Below are 18,277 nucleotides of genomic sequence, written 5' to 3'. Positions count from 1 at the left end.
ACGGAGCAGGTGGGCGTGGCCCAACGGAACGGAGCCAACGTGCAAAGGAAGCGAGTCGATCTGACGTCTCTGAGCGAAGAATGGAGGTAAAACTGGGATTAAAAACAACATATGAAACGTCCCACAAATACAATGATAGCATTATTGCTGGCAAATGTGCCTTTGAATAGACAGTTAATGTAGCTCTGATTTGTTGATAGATTCATTTTCCGCTTGGTGTGTGCACTGTGCACTTGATAGCAGCAGATCATTAGCCTGGGCACCATTCCTTTTCGGGTATATGATCCGGTCGGGAGCTCTACGTCATCCGCGTCATCAGCGACCGGATCGCGACAAACCGGAAAGACGTCTCACCCCAAAATAGGTCCGTCCTATAAAATCCTTGATGCGGCGTAGTTTAGCTTATTTTTTAAATATAAATGTGAGTGTACTTTCCGGAGACTATTTAGCGTCTGAATTATCCGTATTATCCCACGGGGAAATTCTATTCCATTTAAATAGGGATTGGGGAACCAAAACAAAGCGGCACCGCAAAACCGGATCGCGACAATCCGGAAAGAAGATTATTTTTTCTTTTTTCTTTTTCAGTAGGCGTGGCCTAGACCGTATCATATGGGTCTTTAGTTACAGACACCAGGCTTTCCTCCGAGGTGGAAAGACTGGTGATGCGAGGTTAGCAGATCATAGTCCGTTAAAATGAATGATAAGATTAGGCAATAATAGGCACAGTATGATCCAAGTTTTTACTCGTGTTCAAAATACTATGCAGATTTTGTTGAGGTGTCCCTCGACGAAATCTGCATATTATTTTGAACAAATAATCAAATAAATAATAATTTCTCAGTTATAATGTATCAGAGTGCAATACACCTTTCCAACCGATAGGGTCGGGTAGTTGAATGCATATGACGAAAATAGGGAGAAAATTGGCCACCGATCGGATTAAAATGTTTTTTTATTGAACATTACGGAAGATACGGGTACTTCTGAGGGCCCGTGCACAATTGTAACATCCGTGGCCATGGGGTAAGCACTTTATATTTGAAATGTGAATGTTTATAGATGTAACGGACCAAAAAGGGAGAAAGTGCAAACACCAGGTTGAAGTTCATCCATGACTGTAATCACTGTATACATGTATTCCACAGCCATATGCCCTCCTGTGTCGGTGACTCATCATTGTAGCGCTGCTGACTGTTATACCTGATAATTAATTGCTGCGACTTGATGTCAGCTATTGTCATCTACTGTCATATCCATTTGAAGGTTCTGGCAGAAAACGTGTGTTTATTTATATCTTCACTTTCCCACGAGTTTCACATGGACCTCAACCACATCATGACATTCCTCCAGTGAGCTGAGCACGTATTACGAGCAGTGGTGTAAAGTAACTAAGTACATTTACTCAAGTACTGTACTTAAGTACAATTTTGAGGTACTTTCACTTTACTGGAGTATTTCCAATTTGCAGTACTTTTACTTGTACTCCACTACATCTCAGAGGCAAATATTGTACTTTTACTCCACTACAATTATTTGAAAACGTTAGTTACTAGTTACTTTGCAGATATACATGATTATATTATAAAACATCCATTAACCACTTTAGCCCTATTTTACACCTAAGCTATTTGAAAATAGCCGATCTACAAGCTCACAACGCGTCGCATCGCGACGCGTTGTGAGCTTGTAGATCTGCTATTTTCAAAATTTTAGTACGTTTACTTTTGGTACTTTAAGTACATTTTCATACCAATACTTTTGTACTTTTACACAAGTACATTTTTAATTATGGACTTTTACTTGTAACAGAGTATTTCTACATTGCAGTATTGATGCTTTTACTTAAGTAAAACATTTGAGTACTTTTTCCACCACTGATTACGAGGCACACGACAGGTGTCATTAATTGCCCTGGCGACTCCACACAAACCTCAACGCAACTGTCAATAGTGTGCCCCAAAAGTGGAGATATTTTTAGTTAACACGTTTTCTGTTGCTGACACCAAGTCGTAGCAAGTAATTATTTGGCTCAGTACACACTTTGCAATTAGTCACAGACACAGGAGGGCATCTATGTCTGTGTATATGGAATACAATACATGAAATGTATGTATATAATATCACAGTTCTAGGGCTAAAAACAGCTGCAACCCGGAGCTTATTTTCCATGAATAATAAAATAAAATAAAAAATTCTAACCAACCTGTATGATAGAATAGGCTATGTATTTGACTAGCACATCTGCAGTGATTCATCCAAAAAAAATCTTTTTTTGTTTTTGTCGAATTCCTGGTTTTTATATTTTTATTGGGTTTTTAACATTTTCCACATACAGCAACTGACATGGACATACTTTTAACAAACATGACAAACATGGTCAAACAAACAAGGGGGGGGGGGGGGGGTCCTCCAGTTCCATTGTTCATCAACATCATCAGTTTACAGCGAAAAACAAAAAAAGCATAGCATAGCCAGGCACTTAGGACAGCTCACAACACTCCATATAGCTCATAGTCACATTTAAGCATCGGCGTAATCGTCATTGTCCTATCTAAGGGGAGGATTCCGGCCCACAATACATTGACCTTTTAGAAGGATCCGAGAGATTTCGACGGGGAAGTAGTCTATTAGTGGGGCCCACAATTTCAGAAACGAGGCTTCATTGCCTCTGTGTACTGCACACAGTCTTTCGTGGGGGAGTACACCAAAGATCTCTTTATACCAAAGTTGTATGGTAGGGGGCTTATCCTTGATCCAATTGATTAAAATGCATTTACGAGCTAATAATAAGAATTTGTCAAGTAACTTAAATTGTGGGGGTGTCAGATTAATCTCTTTGGAAGGGAGTCCCAGAATGAAGGCTCCCGGATCCTTCTTTATCCTAACCCCAAAGATGCCACTTAACTCTTGTGCCACGGAGCCCCAAAACCTAGATATCCACTTACATTCCCAAAAGTAGTGGTAGTAGGTTCCAAGATCTGTGTGACATTTAGAGCACAAAGGAGATCTTGAACGGTCCATTTTGTTTAGTAACACAGGTGTGATGTGCAGCCTGTGAAATATTTTATATTGTGTTTCTCTTAATCTATTACAGGTGAACACATTTTTAACAGAATCAATGGCCTCTTGCCAGTCGTCCTCGATATATACATTGTTAAAATCGCTCTCCCACTTGTGGATGGATTGTACCTCCAGGGAGTCCAGCGAGTACAACAAGGAATAGAAGGAGGAGATAAAATGTGATACATCACTACGTTTGCATAGGAGGTCCTCCACTTTGCTATATAGGGATCCAGTTTGTGGGGGCAAACGTAATGTGTTAATATAGTGACGTATTTGCAAAAAAACAAAAAAATGTTCCCTTGGGAGATTGAATTGCGTCTGTAACTGCTGAAACGACATCAAAACACCATCTTTGAATAAATCACCCAGTACTCTAAGCCCTCGAGAATGCCAGGTCTTGAAGATTGCCGAGCTAAATCCTGGGCCAAATTCATGATTACTAGAAATGGGTGTTAGCAGTGACCTTAGGTCTCCTCTGCCTGCATAGGTGTTAATCTGTCGCCATATTCTGATAGAAGTATAGATAATTGGGTTTCCTCGTATCTCTCTGTGAATTTTATCTTTATTACCAGTTACAAGGGCCCATAGTGAATTTGGTGAGCAGCCCCACGAGTCCACACAGTTCTTATTGTGTAAATAGGCTTGGAGCCATTCCCAAATGAAGCGAGCATGACAGGCCCAGTTATAGAAAAGTATATTTGGCATGGCCAAGCCAGCTCTGCTCGTTGGCAACTGCAAAATTTTAAACTTTTGCCTAGGTCTTTTTCCATGCCAGATAAACTTAGAAAAGGCCTTCTCCAGATCTCTGACATCTTTTTTTGATACCCATAAGGGAAGCATCTGTAAAGGGTATAAGAGGCGGGGAAGAGTATTCATTTTTATTAGACTTGTTCGTCCCAGAAATGATAATGGGAGGTCATGCCACCGTTCCAAGTCCCTCTTAACATCCCTAATGACCGGGGCCAGGTTCAGGCGTGCCAGATCCTTTAAATTGGGGGAAACTTTGATGCCAAGATACGTAAATCCAGAGGTGGTCCATTTGAAGGGAAAGTTAATTGGGATGTCTGACTTGGTCAGAGTACCCAATGGCATAGCTTCAGATTTACTTTGGTTAATTTTGTAGCCCGAGATAGCGGCAAAGTCTTTTATGATTGAGAGGACGGTTGGCACCGACCTCTTCGGAGAGGACAAAAACAGTATAATGTCATCTGCGTATAAAGCTATTTTATGGGGGGTACCCCCATTCGAAAATGAGACCCCCTCCACATCGTGATGGGACCGTATAGCCTCGGCAAGCGGTTCGAGCGCGACGGCAAATAGTAATGGACTTATGGGGTCCCCTTGCCTTGTGCCTCTAGCCAGGGGAAAAGGCTCGGAGCAAGTACCATTGGTAAGGACACGAGCGACAGGTGAGTGGTAGATAGTTTGTATCCATTTAAGGAAATTCCCTCCAAGTCCATACCTCTCCATAACATCAAACAGGTACCGCCATTCAACTCTATCAAATGCTTTCTGGGCATCAAGCGACACTGCTAGTACTTTACGTTTCATCTGATAAGAGTGCTGTATAACATTCAACAATCGCCTTACATTAGTAACCGAGTGTCGGCCTTGTATAAAGCCAGACTGATCTGGATTTATTATAAGAGGCATCAGTCCCTCAATCCTCCTTGCAAGCAATTTGGAGAGTATTTTACTATCCACTGCTATTAAGCTAATGGGCCTATAGGAACCACACATATCAGCTGGTTTCTCCTTTTTAAGTATGAGAGAGATATTAGCTAGGTTCAGGGTTTGGGGGAGACTGCCCCTCTGAAATGAGTCAGCATACATCTCTCTCAGCGGGCCTACTATGATCTTGCTCATTTTTTTGTAAAATTCTGGTCCGTAACCGTCTGGGCCTGGGGCCTTGCCCCCTTTAAGGGTTTTTATTGCTTCGAGTACTTCTTCCTCTGTAATAACTTTACAAATGGATTCTCTATGTTCCTCTGACAGTGTTGGGAACGTTATCTTATCGAGAAAGTCTTTCCTTTGCTGATCAGAGGTCCCGCACTCCGATGAGTATAACTTTTGGTAGAAAGATTTCATAACTCTATTTATATCCTTAGAAGTATGATGGCTGATATCATTGTCATCTTTAAGGGAGGATATAATATTAGAGTTTTGTTTACCTTTAGCAAGGCGAGCCAGGAGCCTGCCGGGTTTATTTCCTGATTCATAGAGCCGATGCTTTGCAGTAAAGATTGTGGACTCTGCTTCCCTTGTCAGTATTTGATCTAGAGCTGAACGGGCGGCATCTAACTGTTTCCCCACATTATTAGAGGGTAAGAGCTTGAATTCTGTTTCAAATTTTGCAATCAATTTTTCAAGTTCCAATTGGTTTCTGAGCGCCTCTTTCCGTTGGGCCGATGTATACGAGATTATAGAGCCGCGAAGATAAGCCTTGGCTGCTTCCCACAATGTGGAGGGGTTCATGCCGGGGGTCTTATTTACTGAGAAGAAGAACTTCCATTCTTTAGTGATATATTCCAGAAATGGGGGGCTGCTCATCAAAGAGGGGTTCAGGCGCCAGTGTCTACATGCGGGGTCCCTGTATGGAGGGTGAACAGTCAAACTTACTGGACAGTGATCGGAGAGCGTCTGTGCGCCAATAGTGCACTCTTTAGACCTGTCCAATATCATTCTGGACGTCAAAAAATAATCTAATCTGGAGAAAACTTTGTGGGGTCGGGAGAAAAAGGTGAAGTCTCTCTCTCTTGGGTTGAGTACTCTCCAAACATCGAATAGTTCCAAATCTTTACACAATTCTGTAAGTCTAGCGCTCTTGCGAGATGGAGTAGGTCGTGGAGTTGAGAGGTCGGCATTTGAGTTAGGGGTCGAGTTAAAGTCTCCACCGATAATGGTATAATTAATTGAAAATGAGGAGATTGCAGACAGTAATTTGGAATAAAAGGAAGCCTCAAAGACATTAGGAGCGTATACACAACCCAAGAGGATATGTTCACCGTAAAGGTAACCTGAAAGCAAGACATATCTCCCTTCATCATCAGAGACAACCTTATCCACGGTGAATGGGAGACTCTTATGTAAGAGGATGACCACACCGCGGCTTTTTGTGTTATATGAAGAGTAATGTGCCTGGCCTACCCAGTTTCGCCTTAATTTCATATGCTCTAATTGAGACAGGTGGGTTTCCTGTAAAAAGGCGATTTGACACTTTTCTTTTTTCAGAAATGACAGGATTTTTTGGCGCTTAACCACATTATTTATGCCTTTAACATTAAGGGATATAATCTTAAGGTCACTCATGTCCAAATAGTGCTAAAATGGTACGTAATGTGTTGCATGAGTATACCCAGAGAGCATACTGAAGCTATTGTGAGCAGTTCCTTAAATGGCTGCGATAAGGTTGAGATGATGGACGGAGGGGGAGAGGGGAAAAAAACATACAACAAAATAACCCTAATGTCTTGAATAGACGGGTTACACACAAAACACCTAACGCTCATCCCTAATGGATGAGCTAACATGTCTATTATTGCTCCAATGAAGCTGAGAGGGGTTCTGCAAAGGGAGAGTAAGAGGCCCGTCCTCAGAGTGAGGAAATCACTAATAAGAACAGCCTCTCTCTCCACACGCACCCCCCCCACCCCCATTCCGAGAAACAAAGTGGTAGTAAATTGTTGTGAAACCCAATATTAGTAGTACTGATGCTTCATTCCTTATATTCATTCCCGGGTGCAAGGTCATTAAGCCATCAACAGTATGACTAATATACCTGGTGTGTACCCCAAACCATTATTATTATTCTCCCCTTGTTTTGTTTTTTGTTTTTTTTTTATTAGCTACTATACAATGACCCCATGACCCATTTATTGTTGTAGCTTGAATTGTCTAAGCAATAGTGGGGAGTAGGCAGAAACAAACGACAAACAGAGGGAGGGGAAACTTTTTTCCCCTTTTTTTTAAAGAGAGAAAAAAAAAAAACCTGGTGGGAAGTGATGAAATAGGTAAATCGTAATATTAATCCAGTGTTTAGTGACTAGGGATAATACTGAGGTCAGGAGTGATTAACCCATTATTCCTATATGCCCCCAATCAGATATTAAAATTTAAATTGAGGCTGAGAGGAAAACATGTATATACATATATATGTATATACACACATACATACACATATGTATATACACACACACATGTACATACACATATACATACACACACACATACACAATTAACATAAAAGGAATACACTTTGTGCAATATGATGACTATTCATTCCCGGGTACCAGGTCATTAAGCCATAAAGAAAAAGAGTGGCCAATATACGTGGTGTATGCTCTGAACCCTTATTATTATTATTCTCCCTTTGTTTCTGTTTCCCCTCCCCTTCTCCATTAACTACTATACAGTGACCCCGTGACCTATTTACTTTTGTAACTTGGATTATCAAAGCAAAAATGGGGAATAGGCAGCAGAACACAGAGGAGGAGAGAAGATTAAAAAAACGGGGGGAAAAAATGACCTGGTGGGAAATGAGAAAATGGCTAAATCACAATATTGACCCAATGTTTAGTAACAGAGGGTAATATTAAGATCAGATACAGAGTGATTAAACCACCATTGATATAAGCCCTAAATCAAATACATTTTTAATTGAGGCAAAAATAAATATGTATATAATTAATATAACAAATGAAAATAGACCTTGTGCAGTATGACCCAGCTTAGGTTTTTAACTTTGACATCATGATATTAGACCGATGTTTGGGTGGCTATGATGGAAGTACAAAAGTCATATCACTGGGACATACCTGCTATGTGCATTAAAACCTCTAGTGTAAAATAGAAATAATAAAATAAAGTAAATAAAACAGACTGGGGAGGTGAGGGCCGGGGATGTTGGGGGAAATAAATAACCACAATGGTAAATCACCAAACAACTGATTCATGGTCAAACTTCTAATCTTCTATTGACTGGCAAGGCTGCAATATTACAGCAGTAAGTGACCTGTGGGCATCTCAACTGCTATAGTATGAGTGCCCTGTTAGGCATCTTAACCACTATAATATGGTGAGGGGGGAAAAAGAGAGAGGCGGGAGAGAAAGAAAGAGAAAAAAAAAGAAGGGAAAACGTCCTTATATAAGTAATGAGAGCAGCTGAACAGTTCAAATGCAAAACAAAAGTCCTTTAATATAAACGTAATCACCTACATACCAGTATGATGTGAAGCACCGCTGGGGGGAGAATAAAAAGAAAATAATTAACCAAAAGGAAAAAAAAAAAAAGAGAGAGAGAAGAAAGTCCTTAGTCCGTTCCGTTTATCCATTCCGTGTGACGTCGAGGGGGGAGGGGGGCAAGACGTTTATCCCAAGTCCTTTAGAAAGTCTTCTGCCTCTTTTGGAGTCTTGAAAGAGTGGTCTTCTCCGTTGTGCGTGATACATAGCTTCGAGGGGAAACGCATTTTAAATCGTATGCCTTTTTGGATGAGTTGGCCACATACATCGTTGTATCCACGTCTTGCCATCCTGGTCTGATAGGAGATGTCCTGTCTAATGGACACTTTGTTGCCCTCGTAGATCAGCTCGCCCTTCGCCCGTGCTGCGGTGATAATTCTTTGAGCGTCCCGCGGCGTGTGGAGTTTAATGACAACAGGTCTTGTCTTATTAGGCTTGATATCTCCCGCAGCTCTGCGACATCTGTCAATCTTCACGATGCCATTTTTGGCCTCGATATTCAGCAGGTTAGGGATCCAGGTCTCAAAGAATTTAGCGGCTTGTTGGCCCTCTATTCCTTCCTTCAGGCCCATGATACATATGTTTTCGCGTCGACTCAAATTGTCATTTTCTTCGGCGCGGTCATGGAGAGTCTTCACTGTTTGTTCTAGTTTCAACAGCCTGTGCTCCATTGTTGAGACGCTGTCCTCGGCCGATGAGACACGGGATTCAGCCTCTGTAATACGCTTGGTATTGTCTAATAGTCGGCTGTTAAATCCCTCCAGTGTTGTAGTTAGGGCAGAGAGCTTTTGGTCCATCAAAGCACTTATTTTTTCAGACACGTCGCGAACTACACGGGCCGCGAGGTTCTCCCACTGACTTTCCTCAACATGACCACCCACGGCGCCGCCGCCATGGCCGTCTTGGCCATGTCCAAGTTCAGCGTCCTCATGTGTCTGTGTCTCGCCGTGTTTCCTCGTCGCTGAGCGGGTGTCGATAGCGACCCGTCCTTGTCCTTTCTTCTTCATTTCTTCAGTACCTGACATTATTAGGTTTACTATGCAGAAAAATAAACTTGATAACTACCATAAGTAGAGTTTAAAATAACATTTTCTCGGTGGGGTTGGGAGAGGACAGCAGAAGCGAACCTCTCACGCTGACGTCATCACCGGATATCAGCCAATAATTTGATGACCGGCGATGACCACCGAAGTCTATCCAGTAGGAGACTCAAAGAGTAGGAGAAAAAGAGTACTGAGCAGCCACCCTGTCATTGAATTATTGGCTTAGGAATGCCACATAAACTAAAAAATCTCCAATAATTCAAGGCTTCATGGCGTGTGTAATTGATAGAAAATAATATTTTTTTTGGGTGAACTACTCCTTTTGAAGCTCATAAGCATAGTATCTAACTTGGACAAGCAGGGTTCCTCTCTTGAAAGATGGGTAGAAGTTTGGTGTCCCATGCCAGGATTGAACACTGGGTAGGACTTGATGGTTTACAGCTTGTGGCTTAGTTTAACTCTTCTTCTCATATCTCCTCTTCCTCCTCCTCCTCAGCCACAGAAGAAGCTTCTGAACTGTGTGGACAGCTGTGTGGATGAGGCTCTGGATGGCGTGGTGAGGTCCAGTGGAGGGCTGTCCTTGCTGAAGGGACACAGGGTGGTGGTGCGCTCGGACCCGGACGCCCTGAGAGGCAAAGTGGCCCTGCTGTCTGGGGGAGGCTCTGGACATGAGCCAGCACATGCAGGTATACACACTGCACTACACTGCTATTAACCCATTGAGACCTGGAACTGTCTCATTTTTAGATTTGAGCTAAAAAGCATTATTTTACACTTTGGGCTATTCAAAAATAGCAGATCTTCAAGCTCATAGCGCGGCACCGAGTGCCGCGCTACGAGCTTGTAGATCTGCTATTTTTGAAAATTCGTGAAAATTCGTGAAAATCTTTGAAAATATATATTTTTAAAGCGAACATTTTTAACTCAAATCTTTGCTTCTGGGGGTCCCTGGAACAGAATATTTTGATGGGGGTCCGTGGCCAAATACATATCATTTTGGGGGTCCTTGACATGAAAAAGTTTGAGAACCACTGATATAGAAACATACGTTTTTCAGAAAACTGTTGAGATTTAGGAGACATGTAGAATCGGCTTCAGGTCTCAATCAGGTATTATAGGCATTAAGACCGGGAACGCATCTGTGTCATTTTACGATTTCAACCACTTTAATCATTATTTTAATACTTTGGCTATTCAAAAATAGCAGATATACAAGCTCATAGTGTGCAAATCTTTGAATATATATATATATTTTTAAAGCAAACATTTGTAACTCACATCTGGACCACTGATATTATAGCAAGATCATTTAAAAAAGGATTTAGAAGACATTTGTAGAACCCCCCCAGAAGCAAAGATTTTAGTTAAAATGTTTGCTTAAAAATATATATATATTCAAAAATGCACACATTTTCAAGATTTTTCAAAAATAGCGATTATTATATAGTCTAATATAAATATAATAGCTATTTTTGAATAGGCAAAGAAATCTTAAAATTAAACAGATGCGTTCCCGGTCTTAATGGGTTAAACGGGTATTATGTCATTATTATGAAAAACATAACACAGTGCTGTCTCTGACACAGTCAGTGTCTCAAATACATTTTAGCGGAACATTTGAAACTTTAGACCTCGTATGACCTGCCTCACGAGCTTATTAACAAATTGAATGGTTCACGAAACCAGCAGACAGAGGAACTGGTTATGTTTTTGTTACATAATCTGCTTTTAGTTTTATCCAATTCTACTGTCTGTCTGTCCGTCCGTCTTTATCTATCTATCTATCTATCTATCTATCTATCTATCTATCTATCTATCTATAGGTTATATAGGTAGAGGTATGCTGTCAGCAGCAGTAGCAGGGGGGGTCTTTGCCTCTCCTCCTCCTGCCAGTATCCTAGCTGCTGTACTGTGTCTGCACAATGCAGGTATAGTCGTGTGTGTGTGTGTGTGTGTGTGTGTGTGTGTGTGTGTGTGTGTGTGTGTGTGTGTGTGTGTGTGTGTGTGTGTGTGTGTGTGTGTGTGTGTGTGTGTGTGTGTGTGTGTGTGTGTGTGTGTGTGTGTGGCCTATGTTTGATACTCTGTATGTCCTTGAAATTAAAAAGTTATAGAATCACTGCATTAAATCAACCCTCTTTTCCTAGGCGCCTCGGGGGTCCTTCTCATCGTTAAAAACTACACCGGTGACCGTCTCAACTTTGGATTGGCTGCTGAACAGGCCCGTAACCACGGCGTCTCCGTTGACATGGTGATAGTCGCCGAGGACTGTGCGTTTGACCGTCCCAGCAAGGCAGGGAGGCGTGGCTTGTGTGGGACCGTGTTCATACACAAGGTAAGCTTTGGTTTACAAGGCAAATAAAGAAAATAAATGTTTTTAAATAAACGTCACTGTATATATTGTTTGTGTGTTAGCTGGCAGGTGCATTGGCAGAGGAAGGCTGTCCATTGGACCAGATCGTCTCCAAGGTGACAGAGGCCTTGAAGGGGATTGGTGAGTCAGTGGTTCCTACATCCTGTTATGGTAGATGATGGGATATGGTTTATAAGGTTTGCGTGTATCCAGAAAACATGCATGCATGCATCTATCTAGGCCTGGGCAATATCGAAATGACCTTACGTTGTGCTTAAAGAAATATAACAATATGTTATGTTATCGTAGAAAAACAAAAATGCAGAAAAGCCATGTTATCATACCTATTCTGTAAGTGGCCACAGCATGGTGCCACTTACACTATAGTAATAACAGTGTGTTTTAATCATCATAAACGTAACATGTTATGTCAGAAATAGAACCAAGCCAGATGAATAATTACTATCTGTCCAAGAAATTACAAATTAAGATGCTTTTGGTGTCTTATATGAAACAGCCATGTCATATTAGAATAAAGTAACAAGGCAAGTTCTTTATCCCTCATATTCTACACTTATTAAACTGGATATTTGTGTATGTGTGTATGTGTGTGTGCGTGCGTGCGTGCGTGCGTGCGTGCGTGCGTGCTTGTGTATTTCTCCATCCTCAGGTACTCTGGGAGTGAGTCTGTCTCCCTGCAGTGTTCCTGGATGTCTGCCTTCATTTGACCTTCCACCTGGAGACATGGAACTGGGACTGGGTGAGAGGGAGGAGGGGAGGGGGATGGAGGGAGGGATGATGGATGGATGGAAGGGTGGATGGACGGATGCATTAATTTGGATTGATAAGAAAGTTAGTGGAAAGGATGAAGACAAGGAAACTTCTTTTCCACAGATTGAAGCAAACATACATGCATGCATGCATAAATGAATGTGTCTCGGTTGTGGAGTCATAAAACAGTGGCTCACCACCAGAGAGAGCCTGCTTCAACTCCCTGCAGCGGTGCCTCTGGACGCACAGGTGATTGTTTCACGCAATCAATTCCCAACCTGTTGTTTCGGGGTGCGCTGGTTTCAGCCCACAAGAAGTGAAAAAAGCTTCTCTAGTTTCTTTGGTTAAAATTGACAGCTCTGTTCCCTTCCACTATTCAGGTATCCACGGTGAACCTGGCATCAAGCGATCAAAGGTAGGTTTTCACCCCAAAACTGCCCACTCGTAGACTAAAATAGGCACAGCACATACAAGTATTTTCTCTAGTTTTTTTTAGGTAGTGGAATCATACCCATGATGCATTTTGAGAACAGCCAGAGCCAAGCATAGTTGAGCTAAATTCAAGGTATACTTGTTTGTGTTAGGCATTACAATGAGTAAAAGTACAATGATTAAGATTAGGTATACGTTTAAAAATGGCCTGGGATGGCGATTAGCCAGCGGTTAGCCAATGAGATTGTGTGACCTTAAACTCCAAAATCAGCTTGTAGAAATCGTTACCAGTTCAGCCGCCCCAAGCTTTTTTTTAATTGCGAGCTCATTGCATATCGTCTATTTGTAATACATTTAATGAAACCCAATGGCTATTCATTTTTGTATATTCTATTCTATTGTCTTTCTCCATTCCACTTCTGTTTCTGTCACTCACTCAGGTGTCGTCTGCTGATGAGGTGGTGAAAACCATGCTGGGTCACATGACCAACACTGACAGCCAGTCACATCTGTCACTGAAGTCGGGTATGTATGACACTGCATGTTTGTGTATTCAGTTTATTGGCTTTACTTCAATCCTATATACTTAGTTGAGTTGGAGTTCCCCAGGGGTCTATACTTGGTCTCCTCCTTTCTTCCCTCGACACCAAATGTCTTTGCTGAAAATAGCCGATCTACAAGCTTACAACGAATGTTCGGCAATTTTCACCAAATGGTCCCCTATTATATAACATGCCCAGTATATAATTGGGACGCTGGGGTTCATGTGGTTAATGGAATATGCTGGATTGTCATAATCGATTGTAGTTTATGTGCCTGCTGACACTTTTATGTTCTTTTATTACATTTTCAGTTTTACCTTTATTCTTTTTATGCAATTGTACGTCTCTATTTTATTTGAGGTTTGGAAATTTGTACAATTATCCTGCACCGTGATTGGCCAATCACAATCTATTCAGGACTGTGATTGGCCAGTGTCACATGACACATGTGCATAGCCCTATATAAGAAACCATAACTTGAAAAAAAAACATAAATTTGTAGATAGTTACTTTGTAGATTTTGATTATTATTACAAAGCATACATTAACCACTTCATCCCTATATACATTTCGGCCATTTGAAAATAACCGATGTACAAGCTCGCAATGTGCTGTGATGCGACACATTGTGAGCTTATAGATCTGCTATTTTCATAAGATTTTTATACATTTGAAAACTTGTGAAATGGGACATTCTGCATAATGAGTACTTTCTACTTTTGGTACTTTAAATACATTTTGATACCAATACTTTTGTACTTTTCCTCAAGTAAATTTAGAATTCCGGACAGAGTATTTCTACGTATTGATATTTTTACTCAAGTAAAAGATATGAGTACTTTTTCCACCACTGCTAGTATTCTATTCTGTTAATATTATACGCGGTTTTGTAAATGAGTCACAGAACAGGTTCATGAGCAGTGCAACTGATTGGTTCAGAAGTGTAACACAGCAGCAGAATAGAAACAGTACAGCAGGCGTAAACATATAAAAAATATTCTTTTGAAAAATAATTTGCTTTTTGAGGTTTGTGTCAGGCTGTTGAGCCTGACACAAGACAGCAGCACATTCCCTTTTATGCCCCACATACAGTATGTAACCATGGCGATTATCCACAACATTGCAGGAAAGTCATGCGATTGACCAAGAGCGCTTGTCGACGGAGGAGACCGACGTCCAGACACGGGAGGTGCAGGCCAGACTTCACACTATGTGCAGTGACGCCCAAGCAGCCCGGGGAAAGGCCCCTCAGAGGACCCTCGCTACCCAGAGCAGGAAGAGGTTCAAGGATGTGAAGCGCATAGGCAAGAGAAAGGTGCCCGTGAACAGGAGACCGGACGGATCGACCAGAGGGGGTCCCACCGCCGTCTCTCAGACTCCCACGGATTCCGAGGACGTTGCAGAATCTGCCCTCCTCCCACCCGAGGCTGTCGAGGGGGTTGGAAGGCGAGAGATCGGATTTCCAGGTAAAGCACCATTGGGATGTATGAATATAAATATGCAGCTGAAGTTAATACATCCTGGGCTTGTTTCATTTATGTCAGGGGTAGGCAACCTTAGGCACGGGTGCCAACACTGGCACAGGGGAGGGTGATCACACTGGCATAAGTGTGAGAGGGACGATTTTTGGTTTAAAATAAGATATTCAAAACAATTTAGTCAAATCATTGAAGTCCCCTCGCATCTGTATGCAAATTACAACCTGCACATAATTCTACATTCATTCAAACTCTGATCTCTTGACTGGGGAGGGGAGATAGGTGAGTCTACTGATCATTACAATGTCCTGATGTGAAAGAAAACAGTTCAGAGGAAGAAGAAAAAAGGTTGTTATATTTATGGACAATCAAAATCTGTTGGAAATATTACATTTTGATATGGTGTCATAATTTAACATAATGTTGAAAATAAAAACATGGCACTTCATGTCAAAAAGGTTGCCGACCCCTGATTTAGGTGTTACTGTGTACTAGCATGAACAACTCCTGTACACATACATGCTGCCACACAAAAACAAAAAAACAACTAATGTGATTAGTTTCAGCTGTGTTTACTCCTTATTGCTGCGATAGCTCAAAACAAATGAACTTTAAATGTCTTCTTCAATTAAATTTACCAAATTCTCTTGTCACACTAGCACCCGCAGAACCACCTGGGGACACAGAAGACGACAGTGAACAGGAAGGAGACGACGAGAGACAATCGTGTTCCACCACAGCCACGCCGCCGCGCGGCAGCAGGGGTGCCCGCCGCGTCCGAGCCCGGAGGCGAGGATTCTTCAACGTTCAGCGTGCCCGGTTCGACATGCTGCAGGTGGAACTGGTGGATACCCGGCGGAGCATCGTCAGTCAGCTCCGTCGGATGGAGAGCCGCATGTTCCCTGTGTTGCAGTCCATCGGCCGGAGCTTGGAACGAATGGCAGACGTGATGGAGCACAGCTCAGCCCCAGTTGCTGATATGACGCACAACAGCTCAGCTCCAGTGACTGATATGATGCACAACAGCTCAGCCCCAGTGACTGGTATGATGCACAACAGCTCAGCTCCAGTGACTGATATGACGCACAACAGCTCAGCTCCAGTGACTGGTATGATGCACAACAGCTCAGCTCCAGTGACTGATATGATGCAGTACCTCTCAGCCCTAGTGACTGGTATGATGCACAACAGCTCAGCTCCAGTTGCTGATATGATGCACAACAGCTCAGCCACAGTGGTTGATATGATGCCCAACAGCTCAGCCCCAGTGGTTGATATGATGCCCAACAGCTCAGCTCCAGTGGTTGATATGATGCCCAACAGCTCAGCTCCAGTGGTTGATATGATGCACAACAGCTCAGCTCCAGTGGTTGATATGATGCCCAACAGCTCAGCCACAGTGGCCGATATGATGGACACTAACTCAGCCCCTGACCCCACCCTTAAGACAACCGAGTCACCCCTCAGGTCTCTCAGGTCGAGGGCTAACCTGACCACATATACAGATACATCCAGCAGTGTGTCGGACACGTCCGCGTCCAACAGCTCAGCTCCGGTGGCTGGCGTGATGCAGCAGAAGTCAGCCCCAGTGGCTGATATAAAGGACGAAAACTCCGCTCCAGTGGCTGATATGATGGACCAAAACTCAGCCTCAGGGCCTGATGTAATGGACCACAACTCGGCTCCAGTGGCTGATACAATGGACCGGAACTCAGCCCCTGAACCCACCCTCAAGACAACCGAGTCACCCCTCAGGTCTCTCAGGTCAAGGGCTAACCTGAGCACGACGGATACATCCAGTAGTCCGTCGGACACGTCCACATCCACGTCCACGTCCGACTCATCTCCAAGGAGCCGCACCACAGGCCTTCATACCCGGGGAGGTCGGAGAGGCAGCCGCAGGCGCCGCTAAATATTATGTTTTTTTTTTTTTCTAAATTGGCATGTTGCCTAATTTGGTCACCTGCTAGGGTCACCTGCTAGTGAGGTCCACCTGTTCACCTGCTAGTGAGGTCCACCTTTTCACCTGCTAGTGAGGTCCACCTGACCTGTTCACCTGCTAGTGAGGTCCACCTGTTCACCTGCTAGTGAGGTCCACCTGTTCACCTGCTAGTGAGGTCCACCTACTCCTCCCCGTTCAAAACCCCCTGCTGACAGGCGCCGTCCCAGACTGTTGGTTGGACGGTAGGACAAAGATTGCCCGCCCAGCTTCTTTTTGTTTTTTTTGTGGTTAATAAATAAGATTTTCATAATGACTTTTGTTTGTTTAAAGAGGAACGTCACCCCAAGTCACAATGCGTTGTAACTTTCAACTTGCATAACGTTCAAGTGCATTTACTGAAGAGCTATCGCATATGAACAATAAGGCCTTTCTGCCGATCTCTCGGCAAGTCAGACATCCGATAGGCGACCAAAGACTTATCATCTGAATATAGGCCTGTGCACTTGCTGAACTTGGCTTATACTCTTGTCCTTCTTTCATTCACGTCGTTCATTGTGTTGTTCAGCTATGCTGTGGGTAGATCTTCCATAAAGGGACATCTCGCTCTAGAGAGTTTACTCCTTCAGCCTGAGACTCTGAGGTTGACTGTGACCTCTCATAAGTGTACTCAAGTGTATTTGAATAAATAACGAGAAACACACTTCTCTTGTTTGTGAGCCTTTATTACAGAAATATAAAATGTGTCACTTCATACCACTACATGGCCAGCAGCATAGCAGTTGTAGTATATTCTTGACTACTCTGTTGGAAAAAACATTTGCATGGAGAGAGGAATTTCCAAGCCAGTTCTTTTTATTTAACATCACAAAAGTCGGAGTCGTCTTGTATTAATTTATATGGTTCTTTTAAGCTGTGGTCAAAAGATCTAATTTAAAAAAGAGCATAATTTAGCATAATTTAGTACAACTGAATCCGTATCTGTGCCCTATTTACATTATTACTAAAGGTGACTAATACATACAGTATAATACAAGGAACATAAATACACAAATACACTCAAATACTAACTCTTAATACATAAAGACCCTGTTAATTCAAGATTTCAGCTGCTGAGACTCCTCCCAGGCAAGTAGTTGGTAAAACCGATATGTGATGCTTTAGTTGGTGGAAACCAACTACTGATGAGTTGTGTTGATGCTTATCTCTCTGGAAGGAGTTTATGTCGCTCGAGGTCGCTGATGTAAGCAGGGAGTTCCGTCGCCTTTATACCGGTGGCTGGCTGCTGTCCTGGTGTCACCAACGTGATGTCAGTTAGTGTCAGTCATATATCCATATTAGTCCATGAGCCAGAGAAGATTTCATTATCGAAAGAGTGGGCAAAACCATACCTATATTAAATTGTTTATAGGGTCAAT

At 42.5% G+C, this 18,277-nt stretch overlaps 1 protein-coding gene across 1 annotated transcript; it reads left to right on the top strand.

The window, feature by feature from the left end:
- The first annotated feature begins 52 nt into the window (after positions 1-52).
- Positions 53-15,803, top strand: LOC308102073 (triokinase/FMN cyclase-like). The gene is made up of 10 exons (XM_080451666.1): positions 53-86; positions 9,844-10,033; positions 11,171-11,275; positions 11,492-11,679; positions 11,760-11,838; positions 12,368-12,457; positions 12,849-12,883; positions 13,341-13,425; positions 14,569-14,908; positions 15,580-15,803. Exons 1-9 carry the CDS (start codon positions 81-83, stop codon positions 14,583-14,585), a joined length of 795 nt encoding a protein of 264 aa, XP_080307792.1. The 5' UTR covers positions 53-80; the 3' UTR covers positions 14,586-14,908; positions 15,580-15,803.
- The last annotated feature ends 2,474 nt before the right edge of the window (positions 15,804-18,277 follow it).

The sequence above is a fragment of the Gymnoscopelus braueri genome, assembly GCF_963280865.1.
Source record: "Gymnoscopelus braueri genome assembly, chromosome: 15".
Classification (NCBI taxonomy): Eukaryota; Metazoa; Chordata; class Actinopteri; order Myctophiformes; family Myctophidae; genus Gymnoscopelus; species Gymnoscopelus braueri.
The sequence above is the reverse complement of the archived record's forward strand: the minus strand, read 5'-3'. Positions and strand labels throughout refer to the sequence as shown.